The sequence below is a fragment of the Neomonachus schauinslandi genome, chromosome 1 (genome assembly GCF_002201575.2).
Source record: "Neomonachus schauinslandi chromosome 1, ASM220157v2, whole genome shotgun sequence".
NCBI classification, from domain to species: Eukaryota; Metazoa; Chordata; class Mammalia; order Carnivora; family Phocidae; genus Neomonachus; species Neomonachus schauinslandi.
In genome coordinates this window covers 214303202-214318647 of record NC_058403.1, presented here as the reverse complement: position 1 = coordinate 214318647, position 15446 = coordinate 214303202, and the positions used below count along the sequence as shown (strand labels likewise).

General features: G+C 62.3%; 2 protein-coding genes across 2 annotated transcripts in view; both read left to right on the top strand.

Moving 5' to 3' along the window:
- PALM (paralemmin) overlaps nucleotides 1-5575 on the top strand; it is a 17058-nt gene extending 11483 nt beyond the window's left edge. Inside the window, exon 10 of the mRNA XM_021705548.2 lies at nucleotides 3533-5575. Coding sequence (XP_021561223.1) covers nucleotides 3533-4062 — 530 coding nt within the window. The 3' untranslated portion in view covers nucleotides 4063-5575. The remainder of the gene's footprint in view (nucleotides 1-3532) is intronic.
- Nucleotides 5576-10405: 4830 nt separating this feature from the next.
- Nucleotides 10406-14365, top strand: LOC110593998 (mitotic spindle positioning). The gene is made up of 4 exons (XM_021705456.1): nucleotides 10406-12142; nucleotides 12475-12602; nucleotides 13451-13489; nucleotides 14044-14365. Exons 1-4 carry the CDS (start codon nucleotides 10447-10449, stop codon nucleotides 14131-14133), a joined length of 1953 nt encoding a protein of 650 aa, XP_021561131.1. The 5' UTR covers nucleotides 10406-10446; the 3' UTR covers nucleotides 14134-14365.
- The last annotated feature ends 1081 nt before the right edge of the window (nucleotides 14366-15446 follow it).

The window sequence follows — 15446 nt, the reverse complement described above, 5'->3', positions numbered from 1 at the left end:
ACCCCCCACCCCGCCCCCACAGCCTGAGCTAGAGCCTGACCTCCAGCCTGATCTGGCATGGACGCTGTTCAGGACAGGGTCTCACGCCCACAACCCACCGTTGGCTCAGAGGCAGTTCCGAGCTGGACCTGCAGCTCCATCTTTCGTTCACTCCAGGAACCCGCCCTGAACCTCGGCTGCGCGCCAGGTCCTGGGCGGGGCTCTGGGACTCGAATCAGAGTGGGACTTAGCTCTGTCCTAGGAGAGACTTTCAGCCTGGAGCTCAGGAGTAATTTAAATAAGTATTGTTGTGATAAAAGTGACAAAATCCCCAGAGATGCAGAGGGGGCCTTGAGAGGTTCTGGCAGGGCCGGGAGGGGGCCGGGGAGGCTCCTCAGGGGAAGTGAGCAGGAGCTCACGGAATGCACCACAGTGCGCAAGGAAACATTGTGTTTCACAGAGGCCATAGCATGTGCAAAGGCCCTGCAGTGGGTTGGAGTTTGCTGGGCTGGAGGAACTGAAGGGAGCCTGTGGGGCTGAGGTGGGGTGGAAGGAAGGGCCAGGTGAAGCCTTGGAGGGAGGTGTGAGCAGGGGCCATGGTGCTGAGATCTCGTTTGGTTTTTGGGGTTCCCTCTGGCAGCTGGGAGGGGAGCAGGGTATGAGAGACACCCACAAGGAAACCTGACTGGGAGGAGCAGGGCAACCTTAGTCAAAAGCCCCAACATGTCTGTCTCTCTCTATATATATATATAATTCACACACATAAAATTCACTTTTTTATTTTTAGGTAAGAAAAACTTTCATTTAAACTGCATTATCCGTCAGTATTTAGACAGCAATTTTATAAGTAGTTTGGCATTTAAACTTTGGTCATTTTTTTTTAAGATTTTATCTATTCATGAGAGACAGAGGCAGAGGGAGAAGCAGGCTCCCAAGGAGCAGGGTGCCCAATGTGGGACTCGATCCCAGGACCCTGGGACCATGACCCGAGCCAAAGGCAGATGCTCAACCATCTGAGCCACCCAGGAGCCCAAACTTTGGTCATTTTTGGCATGGCCTGTAAGGATAGTTTATAAACAAACCCAGGGAGGGGAAGTTCCAGGCAATATTTACTACGATGGCAGAAGAAGGAGACAAACCCACTTAGTAAACAAAATATGTTTTAAGAAGACATTAAAAAGGTATATTCAAAATTAAGGCAAACATTTGCTTTCTTCATGCAGTGGAGCTCATGGAGCTGATCACCCAAGCCAAGTATAAAATTATAGTGCCCAGCTCCAGAATCCATTAGCAAGTCCATAAGTGCTCTTTACAAGAAAATGATATACAGAGTGGAAGGGTCCAGAACACACACAATTCAGCATACTGTTCAGTGGGTTTTGGTTTATTCAACATGTTGTACACTCTCACTAATTCCAGAACATTTTTCTTCCCCAAATAGAGACACTATCACCCCCTATCCCCACCATGGCATCCACTAACCCCCTTCCTGCCTGTGGATGCACCTTTTCTGGACCTGTCACACATGTGGAATCACACACCATGTGGCCTTCTGTGTCTGGTTCCCTCCCTGAACATCGTGGGCTCAGGCTCCATCCACTTTCATATTTTATGACCAAATAATATTGCATTGTTTGGATGGATCACATTTTGTTTATTCATTCATCAGTTGATGGATGTCTGGGATATTTCCACCTTTTGGTTTTAGAATGCTATACAAGTTTTTATATGGGCATATGTTTTCATTTCTCTTGGGTGATAACTAGGCATGGAACTTCTGGGTCATATGGGGATTCTGTGTTTAACCTTTTGAGGAACTGCCAGGGTGCTTTCTGCAGCAACGGCCCCACTCCCCTTCCCACCAGCTGTGTGTGAGGGTCCCCATCTCCCTACATCTTCAGCAACACTTGTTACCATCTTTAAGTTATTATCACTATAGCCATCGTGGTGGTCGTGAAATGGTAACTCACTGTGGTTTTGGTTCCCAAAGCCTCATGTTCTTAGAGGCTGCTGGGGTCTCTGCGGCATCCAGGATGCTTTGAAGGGGGCCTAGTCTCAGCCCAGCTCTGCCATGGTTTGGGGACATAGACTTGGAAGGAACCGCGGTTCCAGCTCTCACCAGCTATGTGACCCTGGGCAAGTCCCAGCTGCCTCGTCTCCTGGACAAGAATGACCTGATGGGGCTAAGGGCAGAGGATTCAGCCACTCAGTGCAGCCTGGCCCAGCCCTGGGGGATTCTGGACCCGCCAGACTGGACTCTGGTTGCTTAGCAATGGGAAGGTGATCCGTTTCCATGGTGGCCAAGGGCTTGGATTCCTGTTCTGGGGCAGTGGCCAGGGGGAAATACTCTGCTTGATTCTGCGTAACCTGGGCACACCCCACCCTCCAGGCCTCCAGCCCAGAGTTGCTGCAAAGCCTTGAGGTATGGTCACCCCTCCCCAGGGGTTTGGAAACTGAAAGTGGAAAGCACTTTTCTTCTGGCCAGCAGCCAGGAACTGACCCTTGGCCCAGGAGGAGGCAAGTCCCGAGGGTGCCAGTGTGTCCCTCCCTCACGCAGCGGGGCAGCCTCGTTTCTAGGAGTTTGCTGGGCTGGCATCGGAGTGTGGCCAGGACTCCTGCCTGTGCTAAAACCCAGCCCTCAGAACACGACAGATCAGACAGGCACCCATGGGGCAGTTGGAGAGATTTGGAAAAGACATTGAACAAGATTCCTTGCACACACAGAACTGCCTAGGGGAGAACGGGCCTTCCTTTCAAACACAGGGAGGGCCTTTTCAGAAAGTGACCGTGCCCGGGGTCACAGAGGCAGTCGTAAGGAACGTTACGAAGTTTATATCTTATGCCCTGTGTTCTTGGTCCCCTTCTCCCCCAAATTTAAAAACACCCTTCTCGGTGAACCTTGGCTTCAAGAGACAGTCCATCAACGTGGAAATCACAAACTACTCAGATGTGAAAGAGAATGCCATCACTGGGTCCAGGGATGCAGCAGAGCAGGGCTGAGACGAGCCTGCGGCGTGTTTCTAGAGAACAGGAGATTGAGTGACCCAGCTAAACCCCGGGCACCCAAGGAAGGAAGCCGTCACAATCCCTGAAACTCCTCGTGGGAGGGAGACACACGTAGCCCGGGAGACAGAGCAGGGTCCCGCCCTGGCCAGCTGGGTGACCGAGGGCTGGCCACATCTGTTCCCTGAGCTGCACCATCTTCACAGTGGGAGAAGCAGACTTACTTTGCTGTGTGGCCACGTGGGACCTAGTTGCTGGGAATGTGGAAATGCTGCAAAATGCAGGACCAGAGTCCCTGTTCACTGGATTCCCGTCTCCCCTGGTTTCTGACCAACGCGTTCGTGCCCGCACACTTTCCTCCATGCACGGATTTGTCTGTGGGCACAGATCCCAACAGGGAGCTTGAGAGTCCATTGGTTTTAAAAGTGTGATTCAGTTTCTCATTTCCTTTTCAGACTGGAGGGTGGCCCACAGCCTTGCCAGGCCTCCCCTCCTCCGAGAGCCCGCTCACACTCTCTCTCGCTCTCTCTCTCTCTCTCACCCCTGCCAGTGGTCCACGCTGTGGACGGTACCGCGGAGAATGGGATCCACCCGCTGAGCTCCTCCGAAGTGGATGAGCTCATCCACAAGGCCGATGAGGTCACGCTGAGCGAGGCAGGGTCCACGGCTGGGACAGCGGAGACACGGGGGGCGTCCAAGGAGCCCGTGCAGACCACACCCTCCAGGCGGGAGATCACGGGAGTGCAGGCGCAGCCGGGAGAGGCCACATCAGGCCCGCCGGGCATCCAGCCGGGCCAGGAGCCCCCGGTCACCATGATCTTCATGGGCTACCAGAACGTGGAGGATGAGGCCGAGAGCCAGAAGGTGCTGGGTCTGCAGGACACCATCACGGCGGAGCTGGTGGTCATCGAGGACGCGGCAGAGCCCAAGGAGCCCGCCCCACCCAACGGCAGCGCGGCAGAGCCCCCCACCGCTGCGGGCTCCAGGGAAGAGAACCAGGTGGGGCCCGAGGCCCCCGCCAGCGACCCCCAGGACCTCGACACGAAGAAGCAGCGCTGTAAATGCTGCTCCATCATGTGAGCCGCCCAGCCTCCCAGCCCCCAGCCCCACCCTCCACACCACAGTCCCCCACCAGCCCGGCCCCGGCGCCTGCCCACCCTCCACCTGCAGTCACGGGCCCCAGGACATGAGGTTGTCACATGTTCCTTCCAAGTTTTCTTTCATTGGAAAGAGAGGGACAGGGGTCCCCTCCCCCTCCCCACCCCCCGACACCCCCAAACCACTGAGCCGTGGCCCTAAGCCTGGTAGGGGGGGGACATGGACAGACCCACTTTCCCCAAAATGAAGGGCACCCCCCACGTCACGGCAGCTCCACAGAAGCGGCTCTCAGCCACAGCGGTCCTGGCTGGGGTGACCGGGGGCCTCGACACAGCCCTGGGCCGGCCAGCCACCCTCTGGGCCTCCTGCCTGTGCCTTCCTGCCACCTCCACTGAGGTCCCTGAGGGGACATCCTGCCGGAGAGGGACTCGGAGAGCCGTGGGTTCCTGGGAGCCCGCTCTGTCCCCCGCTTAGCCCCTGGGAGTGGGGCTTCCCGGCCAAAGCTCTGGCGTCTGTAGCTTGGACAGTTGGGGTGAGGCCATGCCTCTCTGGGGAGTCTCGGTCAGAGGTCAGGTTCAGGGTCTTGGAAAGGAGCAAGAGCCCTCTAGGCACCCCCAGCCTGACGTGTCCCTCCCCCCATGCCCTCTTTGGGCGTGGCCAGTGGATGATGGAGCCTGGGAAGGGAGAGCCCCCCGGGACACGCCCCCCCACTCGGGAGGGGCCCGTGACCCCTGCACTGTGTCCTGCAGGTCGGGCCCTTAGAGCTGCCCCTTGCACAAGGCAGGGCCCCACGAGCCACTTCTTGTCCTGAGCTCCGACTCCCACTGGGCCCTCCTTCCTCCTGGTGCTAATTTGGGGACCCTGGGGGGGCTGCCCAGGACCTGCTTGGACCAGGGTGCTGGGTCCCTCCAACCGTACCCCAGAGATCAGGCCACTGTCAGCTCCCCCGGGCTGGGCACATTTCAGGCAGCGGCGGGGCGCACGCAGCCGGGGCAGGGGGCTTCCTCAGCGGGAGACCCCGTTCGCTGCCCCGCCCGACGTGAGCCTATCCCCCTCTCACCGGGAGGGGCGAGGGGTGAGGGGTTCCCCTCCTGGGGGCAGCCGACACCGGGATGCGCACACACATCTCCCTGATGCAGCCGCACTCGCCCCCCAGAGGCACGTTTGTGCACATGCTCACAGACCCGCACCTGTGGGCTGTGGTTGGTGAGGCCCCATCTTGGCCCCTCCCCGAGGGCCTCCCGCCTGGTGCCAAGGGCAGGTGCAGGGCCCACCTCTGGCCGCAGCCTGGACCCCGACGCAGCTCTGCGCCTCGGCAGGGGGAGAGGCCGGTGAGGTGACCCTGGGCGGTGGCCGTGGGACCCCCTCTTCCTCCTTGAGTCCTCGAGCTGTGAGCCTCCGCTGAAGTGCTCTTGCCGCCCCTCTGCTTTTGATGTGTGTGACAAGGCCCTGACGTTCTTGACTTTCCCAGAGAAGCAAATAAACAGTGTGAACAGCCCCCGCCCTGGAGTCCTTGGCTTTCGCCTGGGTGGAAGGTTGTGGTCAGGCCCGGGGTGGGGCCCCACGAGGGCGGCCCAGTTGTAAAAGGAGGCCCCGGGGAGCTGGCTTCTCCTTCCGCCCACAGCCCCCGTGCACCCTCGGGCTCACGCCAGTGCCGGGGGGTGTCGGAACCCCCGCCCATATTTGTGCCCATCTGAGCAGCACCTGGGTAGGTAAGGCCTGGGGCTAAGGGGGCAGCTGGTGGTGGCAGGACTGGCTCTGCTAACTGACCCAGCCCACCCCGCCCAAGGCTGCCCCTCGCTGGATTCCCAGCCCCACGGATCCCCCCCAAGCTCTGCAGAGGAACCGGGCCCTAGGAAACAGGTGGGGGCACGGCGGGGGGAGGGCTTACAGTGGTTGCCACCCCCCACTTCTGTCTCACCAGCTGATCTTGGAAGTTCTCTGTCCCCTCTGCGCCTCAGTTTGCCTCTCTATACCATGGGCTTTATGAACCCTGAGAGGGAGGCCGCCCCCGTCTGGAGGCAGGACGGTTGTCCTTGTCTCCACAGTCGTCCCAACGAGCTGGGTGACCCAGTCTCTGCCCTTTTGGGGCCTCAATTTCCCTATATAAGCAACAGGGTGGACTGCATAAGATGGGGGGACTCCAGTTCAAATCCCAGTCCTCTCATTTGATGAAAGAAGAGACAGAGGGTCAGAGGGTCCCCAGAGCCAGCCACGAGGCAGGCAGGACAGAGCCCCAGAGCAGGGAATGAAAACCCCATTCACTGTGTGTGGGTGTCCCTCTCCTCTCGCCGCCGTAGACTGACCACTGGGTCACTGGCTCCACTCCCCAGAGATGCTGGGCTCCTGCAGTCCTTGGCCAAGAATAAGGCAGGACCCACTGCCCACGTTGAGCCTTGGTGCCCCCATCCGTCAGTGGGGCCTGAGCCTTGCCCATCTGGCTAACGTTTTCAGGCCTTTTGATGTCCTCGTTCGGTCCTTTACGTAGAGGTGGCCTGGGGAATCCTCCCAGCCCTGTAATGTCCCCGTTTCAGAGGAGGGAACAGGCTCAGAGAGGCTTAGTGGGGTTTGAACCCGGGCCCGGCAGAACCCCCCGCCCCCCCAGAGACCGGCAGGCTGGGCCTGCACCAGAGAGGGGCTCTCTGGGGTAGTAGCCCTACAGGATGGGCTGAGCCAGGTGGCATGGGGGCGGGGGGCTGGCTCAGGCCCTGCTGTGTGACTCTGGGCAGTGACACCCCCTCTCTGGGGTGCTGGAGAGCCTGGCAGTAGCGAGAAAGAGGCCTCCATGAGTTCTGGCTCCGTGGGGCTGGAGGCCCTGGGGGCCGAGGGACCGTGTGCAGTGGGCATGGTGCCTGCCCTCCGCCCTGCCCGGGTATCGTCTTTCTCCCTCCTCCTCTGGACTTTGTTTCCCGAGCCCAGGTGGGGCCAGGGAGGAGGGGGTGCGCCAGCTTTCCCCAGGCGGGGCCCTGTCCCCTGGCAACCTGTGGGCAGGGCGGCGCCAGGCGTCTCTATGCCTGTGGACAGAGTTGGAGCCAGGCTCAGCAGCTGCTGGGGGCCAGGAGCCAGCAGGTGAGGCCAGGGACGTGGTGTGGGGGGCAGGACGGACAACAAGTTCAGGCAGGCCAGGGGTCCCGTGTGGGGTGGGGTTTGTTTGCGGCATAGGGGTTCATGTGCCCCCCTGTGGGATCCTCGGGGTGCAGGGAGGGGGGTCCCGCATTCCCCACCCCAGCCCCCTCCAGCTGTGCTCTCAGGGGCTGGGGGGCCTCCCTCGCTCTGTTCCCCCGGCCGTCTCTGAGGTCTTGGGGGTCTCTACCCTTCCTGCCCCACCCCCACCTGGGGGAGCAGAGGCTCAGTCCCTGAACCTTGCTGGGGCTTCAGTCTCTGCCCTGGGCTTCAGGTCCCCAAACCCAAGAACCTTGAGCCCCAAGCCTCCGACGAGGGGGTCTGATTGAAACCCTCATTGGTTCTGAGAATTCGGGAGGCTTCTGGAGGAACGTTCATCAGTGCCGGCTGGAAACTTGCTTGCGGAGGTCTTGAGTGGCCAGTGACACCCCCGTGGGGTCCAGGATCGGGACACACAGGCGTGTGGGTGGGGCAGTCTCAGCCTGGGAGAGGGGCCGGCTGGGAGCCTGCGGGCCTGGGGCAGAGACTCTGTTCAACAGAGTCCGGGGTCTCCAGGCGTTGGGACTCTGCCCAGCCAGGGTCCCAGGAGGACCGTGCCCCGAGTGACTGGGCCCCCCGAGACGCTCCGTGCTGTGACCTTGCCCTGTCTGAGCCTCAGCCCTTCCAAAGGTGATGAGGAAGCAGGCGTGTGGCATGAGGGGCCATAAACCCCGGTTGGGTCTGGTATCGGTATGATGCGGGGTGGGGCCAGGGAGGAGCAACCACAACGCAGCCCTGGGAAGACTGTGCAGGAGGCTTTGTGACTCTTGTTACCACTCACCTGTGCGGAGTCTCTGGGGTCCTCCCTGGGGCTTCACCCCACCCAGGCTTCCTTGCTCCTCCTCGGGCCCCGTGTGGGTACAGCGTCCTCCCAGCTCGCACACGGGGAGACTGAAGTGTTGCAAGAGGGGGTGCCTGCCTGAGATCAGTGGTGGATCCAGGGTTTAAATAATAATAATATCAGCAACCACCGTGGAAGCATTTAGGGGGCACCTACTGTATACCGGGTATGGGGCACGACTGCTCGTCAGGCTCTCAGCGTGGAGCCAAGTGCCGTGGTGGACTCTACCTACGGTCCCGGTGTGGACACTGAGGCCGGAGGGGAGCAGAGGGTTTCCCGAGGACACGAGCCGGTGGGGCCCTGGGGCCTTGAGCCCGAGCCCCAGCCCGAGCCCTGCTCCACCGGCCTCAGTGAATCACCCCGCAGGAATGGCCCGGCCGGAAGAGGAAGCAGTGTCCCCACGGCACCCCTCCTGCACCCCACCCGACTGCGAGACCGACACCCTCCAGGCAGGTGGTTCTTTTTCCCGGAGTTGATGCCCCGTGCGGCTTATAGATCCTGTGGGGTGAACGTCCACTTACTCACTCAGCAAACTCCTGCGTCACCTCCTCCCATGCCTGCCCTCCCCGGGGATCTCCAGGGCCTGGGCACAGACCTGCCCAGCCCTCAGGGTCAGCACCGGGCTCGGGGCTGGAGCGGGGAAAGCTCGTCTGGGCCACCAGAGGACAGGGACCCGGGCTGATGGCCTCCAGTGGGAGAAGACAAGTCTCAAATACGCTTACCCCCTTTCAGAGCTGTACCCACCCCTGTGAGTTTCAGGGAGAACACCCCCATGGGGGCTGTGTGGTCACAGGGACAGGGGCTCAGTCCCCATGCCCGGCGTTTATTACCCAGGCTTCCTTTTTTTTAAACTACTGTTTTTCCGAGTATGGTTTCAATATTTGATACATACAAAAGCCGACGTGATACGTGCTAGTTATAACATCGTTCCTAGGATGGATTTCACGGTGCTTGATGCCACTTCTCCAGTTCAAGGGGGGCTATATTTTCCTTTTTAGAGCTACAGCCTTTACAAGCAAGTTGGCTGGAAGACAGCCGATGTACACAGTAACACTGACAGAACCAGGGATGGGCACAGGGACAAGGGCTGCTTGGAGAGCTGAGAACGGCCAGTCTTCCTTCCTCAGCTGTAGAAAGGGGACGCCTAACTTGGGTGCTGGGCCAGGCAGCAGATGAGGCTCAGACAACAGGCTCCAAGGGCAGGGGCAATCTTGGGGGGCTCCCTGGAGGAGGTGTCATGTGGGCTGCAGATAAGAAGGCTGTAGAGGAGCGGAAATGAAGGTCCTCCAGGCAGAGGGAGTTGTGGGAGGAGGAGGAGGGCCAGGTTTGGGGTAGGGATGCCTGTGAAGTTTGGGGGTTTGTGCGGAGGCCAGATGAAGGCCTTGAGAATTGCAGGCGAGGCCAGGAACCAGGGGGCTACGAGAGCAGGTGCGTGACCTTGGGGGATGGGGCTCCTGGAGCTGTACTCAGCAGAACTCCAATGCTCGAAGGGGTGCCAGCCCCTCTCCCTCCAGGGCACTGGGTCGGGGTGTGGCCCAGAAGCTCCATGGCCTTCCTGGCCCCGCAGGACAAGGTCCAAGGTGTTCCCTAGCCTGTCCTAGCTTTATGGCACGGAGGGGGTGGACTGACTGGGATGGGACAGTGTCCCTCTAAGCAGGTTAGGGGAGGGAACCAGGAGCTGGAGTCCCTGCCACCCGACATCAACTGAGTCTCAGTTTCCCCACATGACATCTCTTAGTGAGGGTCAGGCCCGCTGATGAAGGAAATCACAGCAGGAAAGAACCTCAGAGTGTGCGCCCTGGAAGAGAGGCGGATGCGCCTGTTCGCGGGGGTCCGGGGAGGCGGTCTGGGGATGGCTTTGGGTCTGGCCGTGGCGAGCTGGGCCGGCGAGGGCAGCAGCAGGAGTGGGGCACCTGCAAACGTCAGGCACTCAGGGGGCAGACTGGCGAGTCAGTACAGGAATGGGATCCAGGTGTGGCTGGATCCAGGAGCTCAAACAAGCCCAGCAGCCGGAACAAGCCCAGCTGGGAGAGGGTCCGCTTTTCCGGGATAATTGCCAAGTCTCAGATCAGGCTTCTAGGTCCTCGGCAGGTTGGGTCACATGTCCATCCCTGAGCCAATCACAGAGGCCAGAGGGTAGAGTGCTCTGATTGGCAGGGCCGGGTCATTTACCCATCCCTGAGCCAATTACAGAGGCCCTTTGGCCAGGACTTTGCCCTTGACTGGACTGGAAATTGTGCCGCTCCCCAAGACAGGTGCTGTGTCCTGCTCTCTGACCCGTTGGCCCTTGTTCCCTTTTCCTTCCTCAGCGAGCCCGGAATACGTCCGCCCCAGGGAGCCGTGGGGAGCTGAGACCCCAGGACATGGACCGAGTGACCAGATACCCCATCTTCAGCATCCCTCACTCGCCTCGCCTGGCTGGCCTGGACCCCGATGGGGACACCAGCTACACGTTTGAGGTGGTGGATGTGGGGCCGGCGGCCAGGGGCTGGGGCCAGGACAAGCCACAGGCGTGGCCGGCTTACCGAGAAGCCCAGCTAAATGCGGCCAGGACTGGGGCGTCCTACACCCAACGTGCCTTCCCGGGCCGGTCACCCCCGTGGATGCTCTCCTTCCGGGAGGGTGACAAGGATGAGGAAGTGAAGGCCTGCCGCCTGGACGCCAGGGACACCCAGCCTCGGCGGCCACGGGACCTGGAGAAGGAGCACTGGGCGGTCATCCAGCACCAGGCCCTCAGGAAGAACAGCACGGTGGCCACGCTCCACGGCACCCCTGGCCACCTGGACCCCAGGAGCCCCGGCCAACCTCAGCCTGGGCCCCTGGAGGCGAGCGCCGTGGACAGGGAGCAGATTGACTTCCTGGCAGCGAAGCGGCAGTTCCTGAGTCTGGAGCAGGCCAATGCGGGGGGCCCTCTGCACCCTCCGGCTCAGGTGGCCCCTGCCCGTGCCCCACCGGGGCTCAGTCAGGCCCCCAAGGCCTCAAGTGGGCTGCTCTTGGCCAATGGGTGTGATGTCCCGCTGAAGCCCCAGGAGAGGGAGGTGCTCCTTCGAGAGAAGAGGGTCTGTGGCCTTCCAGCTGTATCTGGCGCCCAGGCTGCGGACGACCCCGGCTCCCGTTCCCAAGTGGGGTCCCTGGAGCTCCCTAAGGAGACCCCCATCGAGCGGGAGATCCGGCTGGCCCAGGAGCGGGAAGCGGACCTGCGAGAGCAGAGGGGGCTACGGCGGCAGAACAGCCAGCAGGAGCTGGTGGAGATACCCAGCAGGCCCCTGCTGACCAAGGTGAGCCTGACAGCGGCCCCATGGCGGGACCGAGGGCGCCCGTCACTCTACGTGCAGCGGGACGTGGCGCAGGAGACGCAGCGTGAGGAGGACCACCGGTGGCAGGAGGGCCTGCAGGCCACACCCAGCAGGATCTCCCGGGCTCCCCAGTCTGGGCTCAGGAGAGCCTTTAGCTCAGACTCCATCCTGGACCTGGCCTCAGACAGCAGCGCGGCTGACCCTGCCCCAGAGGTGAGGAAGGTGGGCCGCCTCCCGGCCGATGCCTACCAGCCGTACCTGCGTCCTGGGAGCCCCCGGCTGGACTTTGAAGCCTTCCACGCGCATGGCAAGCTCCGTGGTCTCTCTACGGATGAGGCCAAGGCTGCGGGCTCTCCAAGGGCCACAGGGTCTCTGAGGCATCTCTTGGAATCCTCTGGAAACCCCCCAGGCATGAAGCCGGAGTGCTCCAAGCCGCCCCAGGGGCACCCACAAGCCCACGGAGGTGTCATTCGATGGGAGTATTTCCACCTGAGCCCCCTGCGGTTCAGGGTCCCAGATGTGCCCCCGCGGGCCGAGGGCCCCCGCGTCCGAGGCTGGGAGGTGGGGGGGACCCTGGCATCGAGGCTGCAAAGGTCCCAGTCGTCAGAGCTGCTGGAGAGGGAGGTGGAGAGCGTCCTGCAGCGCGAGCAGGAGGTGGCCGAGGAGCGGCGGAATGCACTGTTCCCTGAGGTTTTCTCCCCACCACCTACCGAGGACAATGACGGAGGTGACCAGGACTCCAGGGGCTCCTCCGCGGCCTCGGGTGAGGATGGGCTGGGCAGTGGCGGCTTTGCTCTGGGCTCAGAGGCTGGAGCAGGGTGGGGGGGTCAGGAGCGGCTGAGCGTGGGGAGTGTCTGGGGGACCCCGTCCACCTCCCCGGTCGACTCTGTGCGCCCGTCTGAGCTCACGCCCTAAATCCTGGACCGAGGTGTCAACTGTGCCTTGGGTTTTTGCTTTATCAGTGTGGGTGCTCGGTCTCTAGGGGCACACGGCTCAGATGCTGTGTCCTCTCTTGGCCCGAGACTCCGAGTCTCCCAGGCGTTCTGCCTTCCCGGGACCCAGGGACCCTCCCTGATGCCCCTTCCGCCCCCACAGGCATCGTGGGCAGCTACTCGGTGACCGAGTCCCACTTCTTCAGCCCCATCCACCTGCACTCAGGCCTGGTGTGGACGGCGGAGGCCCCTGCCGAGGCTTCTCCTGAGCAGAGGAAGAGGGAGCAGCAGGTGAGTCTCGAGCCCGGCCCGGCCCCCACTCCCCGAGGCCTGGCTGCAGTCTGGCACCCCCTGTGGGGACACAGGACAGTTGAGGGAGACTCAGGCGTGACCTGGGTTGACGCCTGCCTCCCTCACGGCCCTGTGGGAGGCTGTGCCTGTCCCCCCTGCACCGAGTGCAGAGTGGGTACACTGGGTGTCTCTTCACGCCGGCCTTCCGCTGCAGAGGCCACCCATGCGGGGCCCCCGCTTGCGGTCGTCCCCCTGCGTCAGTCTGCAGGGGGACGGTGGCCATGTGGCAGCGGCGTCCTTACCCTTCCACTAAGTGCGTGGCCCTCCGACGCACCGGGCCTGTGGGCCTTAGAGCCGTGTCCTGTCACACCGGCCCAGGGGCAGGTGGCTCGTGAGTTCCCTCGCAGGGACCTGAGCCCAGACCCGGCTGCACAGCCCACATCTCCCCCCGGGGCGGGGTCTCCGCAGCCGCGGACGATAAGGACAGTAACAGCGGCTCTAGCCTCCCGCCTGCCGCTCGGGGCACGGGACGTCGGCACACCCTCGCCCCCCTCTGACCCTTGGGCTCCCCCGTGTAAAGTGTGCGGGACACTAGGAACGGCCCCTTGAGCCTTGGCGCGCGGCCTGTGCGGGAGAGCTCAGCGAACACTGACTGTCTTTATTACGAAGGCGATGTTTGGGAACGGGGCTTCAGGCCATCCCTGAGGGGAGTGCCTGGGGGGTGCACGGTGCATGGCGTTGAGTTTGGGGTGATGGCGGGGCACTCGGGGGGCCCGTGCTGGCCCAGTGGGCTCTGGGGCATGGCGCCGGCACAGGGCGGGGGGCTGACGCGTGTCCTCTCCCTGCAGTATGCCGGCATCAAGTCCTTAGACCACATCGACTCAGAGGTGAGTGTGCCGCTGGGGACGGGGCCCCCGCCTTCCCGCCCCGCCTGTGCCCTCTGCCCAGGGCGTGGAGCACTCCCAGCCCGTCTTCTGCGTGCGGGCACTTGGATCCTCCGTGGCTGCCTGGGATGGGTTTCGCTGGGACCTGCCCGTGGGTACAGAATGTGAGCGAGCTCTGCGTGCCATCTCTTTACCAGGTAGCGAAGGTTTGGGGCAGATCAGGCTCCCCAGAGCGCCCATGCCTCGGTTTCCCTTCCGCACACAGGGACAGGCATTTTCTCTGGGAGAGGGACTCATCTGAGATGGCCACGTCAGTGGATTTGTGGAATACATTTCTGAGCTGGGTCCAAAGTGCCAGACCCCAGCACTGACCTGCTGTGGGTCTCGGTGTGAGTTGGCATGTTCCTGGGTGCTATTCCCAGAGGTAGAAGGTCTGAAATAGAGGAGGGGAGCTGGCCTGCTTTGCTTCCTGCTCTAGATGCCTCCTACAGGCTGGCAGTGGGGAAGTTACCTGGGTGGTCAGGATCCCGATGGGGACTCGGTGCCTCCTCTTACAGGTCCTGGAAGCCACACGAGTGACCCACCACAAGAATGCCATGGCGAGGCGCTGGGAAGCTGGTATCTACACCAGTGAGAGCCAGGACTGAGCCAGGGGACGGGACACCCTTGCCCCCGCCCTGCCTGGCCGGAGCTGCTGAGACCGTCCACAGGCCCCCCTGCCCCTCAGGGCTCAGGTCCCTGTTGAAACGCAGCACCAGACAACCACGGATCATGTGCCACCAATCCCGAAGGTGGACACGTTTTCAGACGGGAGGGTTTTCTTTGCTGTTCTTATCTTCCTGGGGAAATTGTTCTGCTTTCTGTCTAAAGCTGGAGATGAATCGGGCCTCTGTCGACTCGACTCTGCTTCTGAGGCTTTGCCGAACACCCTCGGGCCCAGAAAGGGGGGAGACCGGCTCCCCCTGCCGCAGATGTGACTGTGCCTGCTAGTCCGAGGGTGGAGGGGCTGCTTAGGACGGAGGCTCGGTCCTGGCCCGTGAGGAGCCTCAGGTCTGAGGGGGAGCACCCAATTTCAGGGTCTCTGTGCCACCCACTCCGGAGCCCCACCCCCGTGGCATGCCCGGCAAATCCCGGGCATCTGGGGCCCCGTGGGGACGGCCCCGCACCTGGTGGCGAAACGGCCCGATTTAGGGGCTGAAAGGGGCCGTCTGCTCCAGCCCCAAACTCCCCGACTGTGCCCACCGTGAAATAACGCTAGAGCGGGCGGCCAGCCTGTCCCGGCCGCCAGGTCCACCCCAGCCGCCTCGCTTGTCAAGGGGCTGAGGCCACCGGGCCCCTGCACCGCCCGCCCCGCGGCATCAGCCACGGCAATCACGCGCCGCACGCGTGACCCTCCTGGTGGCGGGGGGGGGAGGGCGTCACTTCGGTTCTGTGTGTGTGCGCCGGGCTCACTCCCGGGGGACGTGTCATTCTGGGCAAGGCTGTGGGCGCTGGATCCCAACCCTAGCCATGCTGCCGCCCTCTGTGTAGCCTCGGGGCTCCCCAGAGCGCCCGTGCCTCGGTTTCCCCTCCATACACAGAGACAGCGCTGGGACCCGCCTCCTGCGGGTGAGACGCGCTCTAACTCGGCGCCTCAGCCTCCAGGCCCCTCCCGCCACCCCCCTCTGCAGCTGCTGCAGGGAAAACCGAGGCAGCTATTTCAAGAAACCCGTCCTGGAGACTGCCCACGCGGGCTGGGGGGCGGGCAAAGGCCTGAAATAGCTGGGCGGGGGCAGGACTGCGGGGGGGGCCCCGAGGGCAGGGCTGGTGCAGGGGGGCTGCCTCAGGGCAAGACAGGCCGAGGGAGGAGGCAGGGCCCCACTCTGAGCGGGGAGGCAAGGTCCGCGGGGAAGCCCCAGTCTGAGGGGGTAGGCAAGGTCTGTGTCCACAGGGAAGCCCCAGTCTGAGGGGGGAGGCAAGG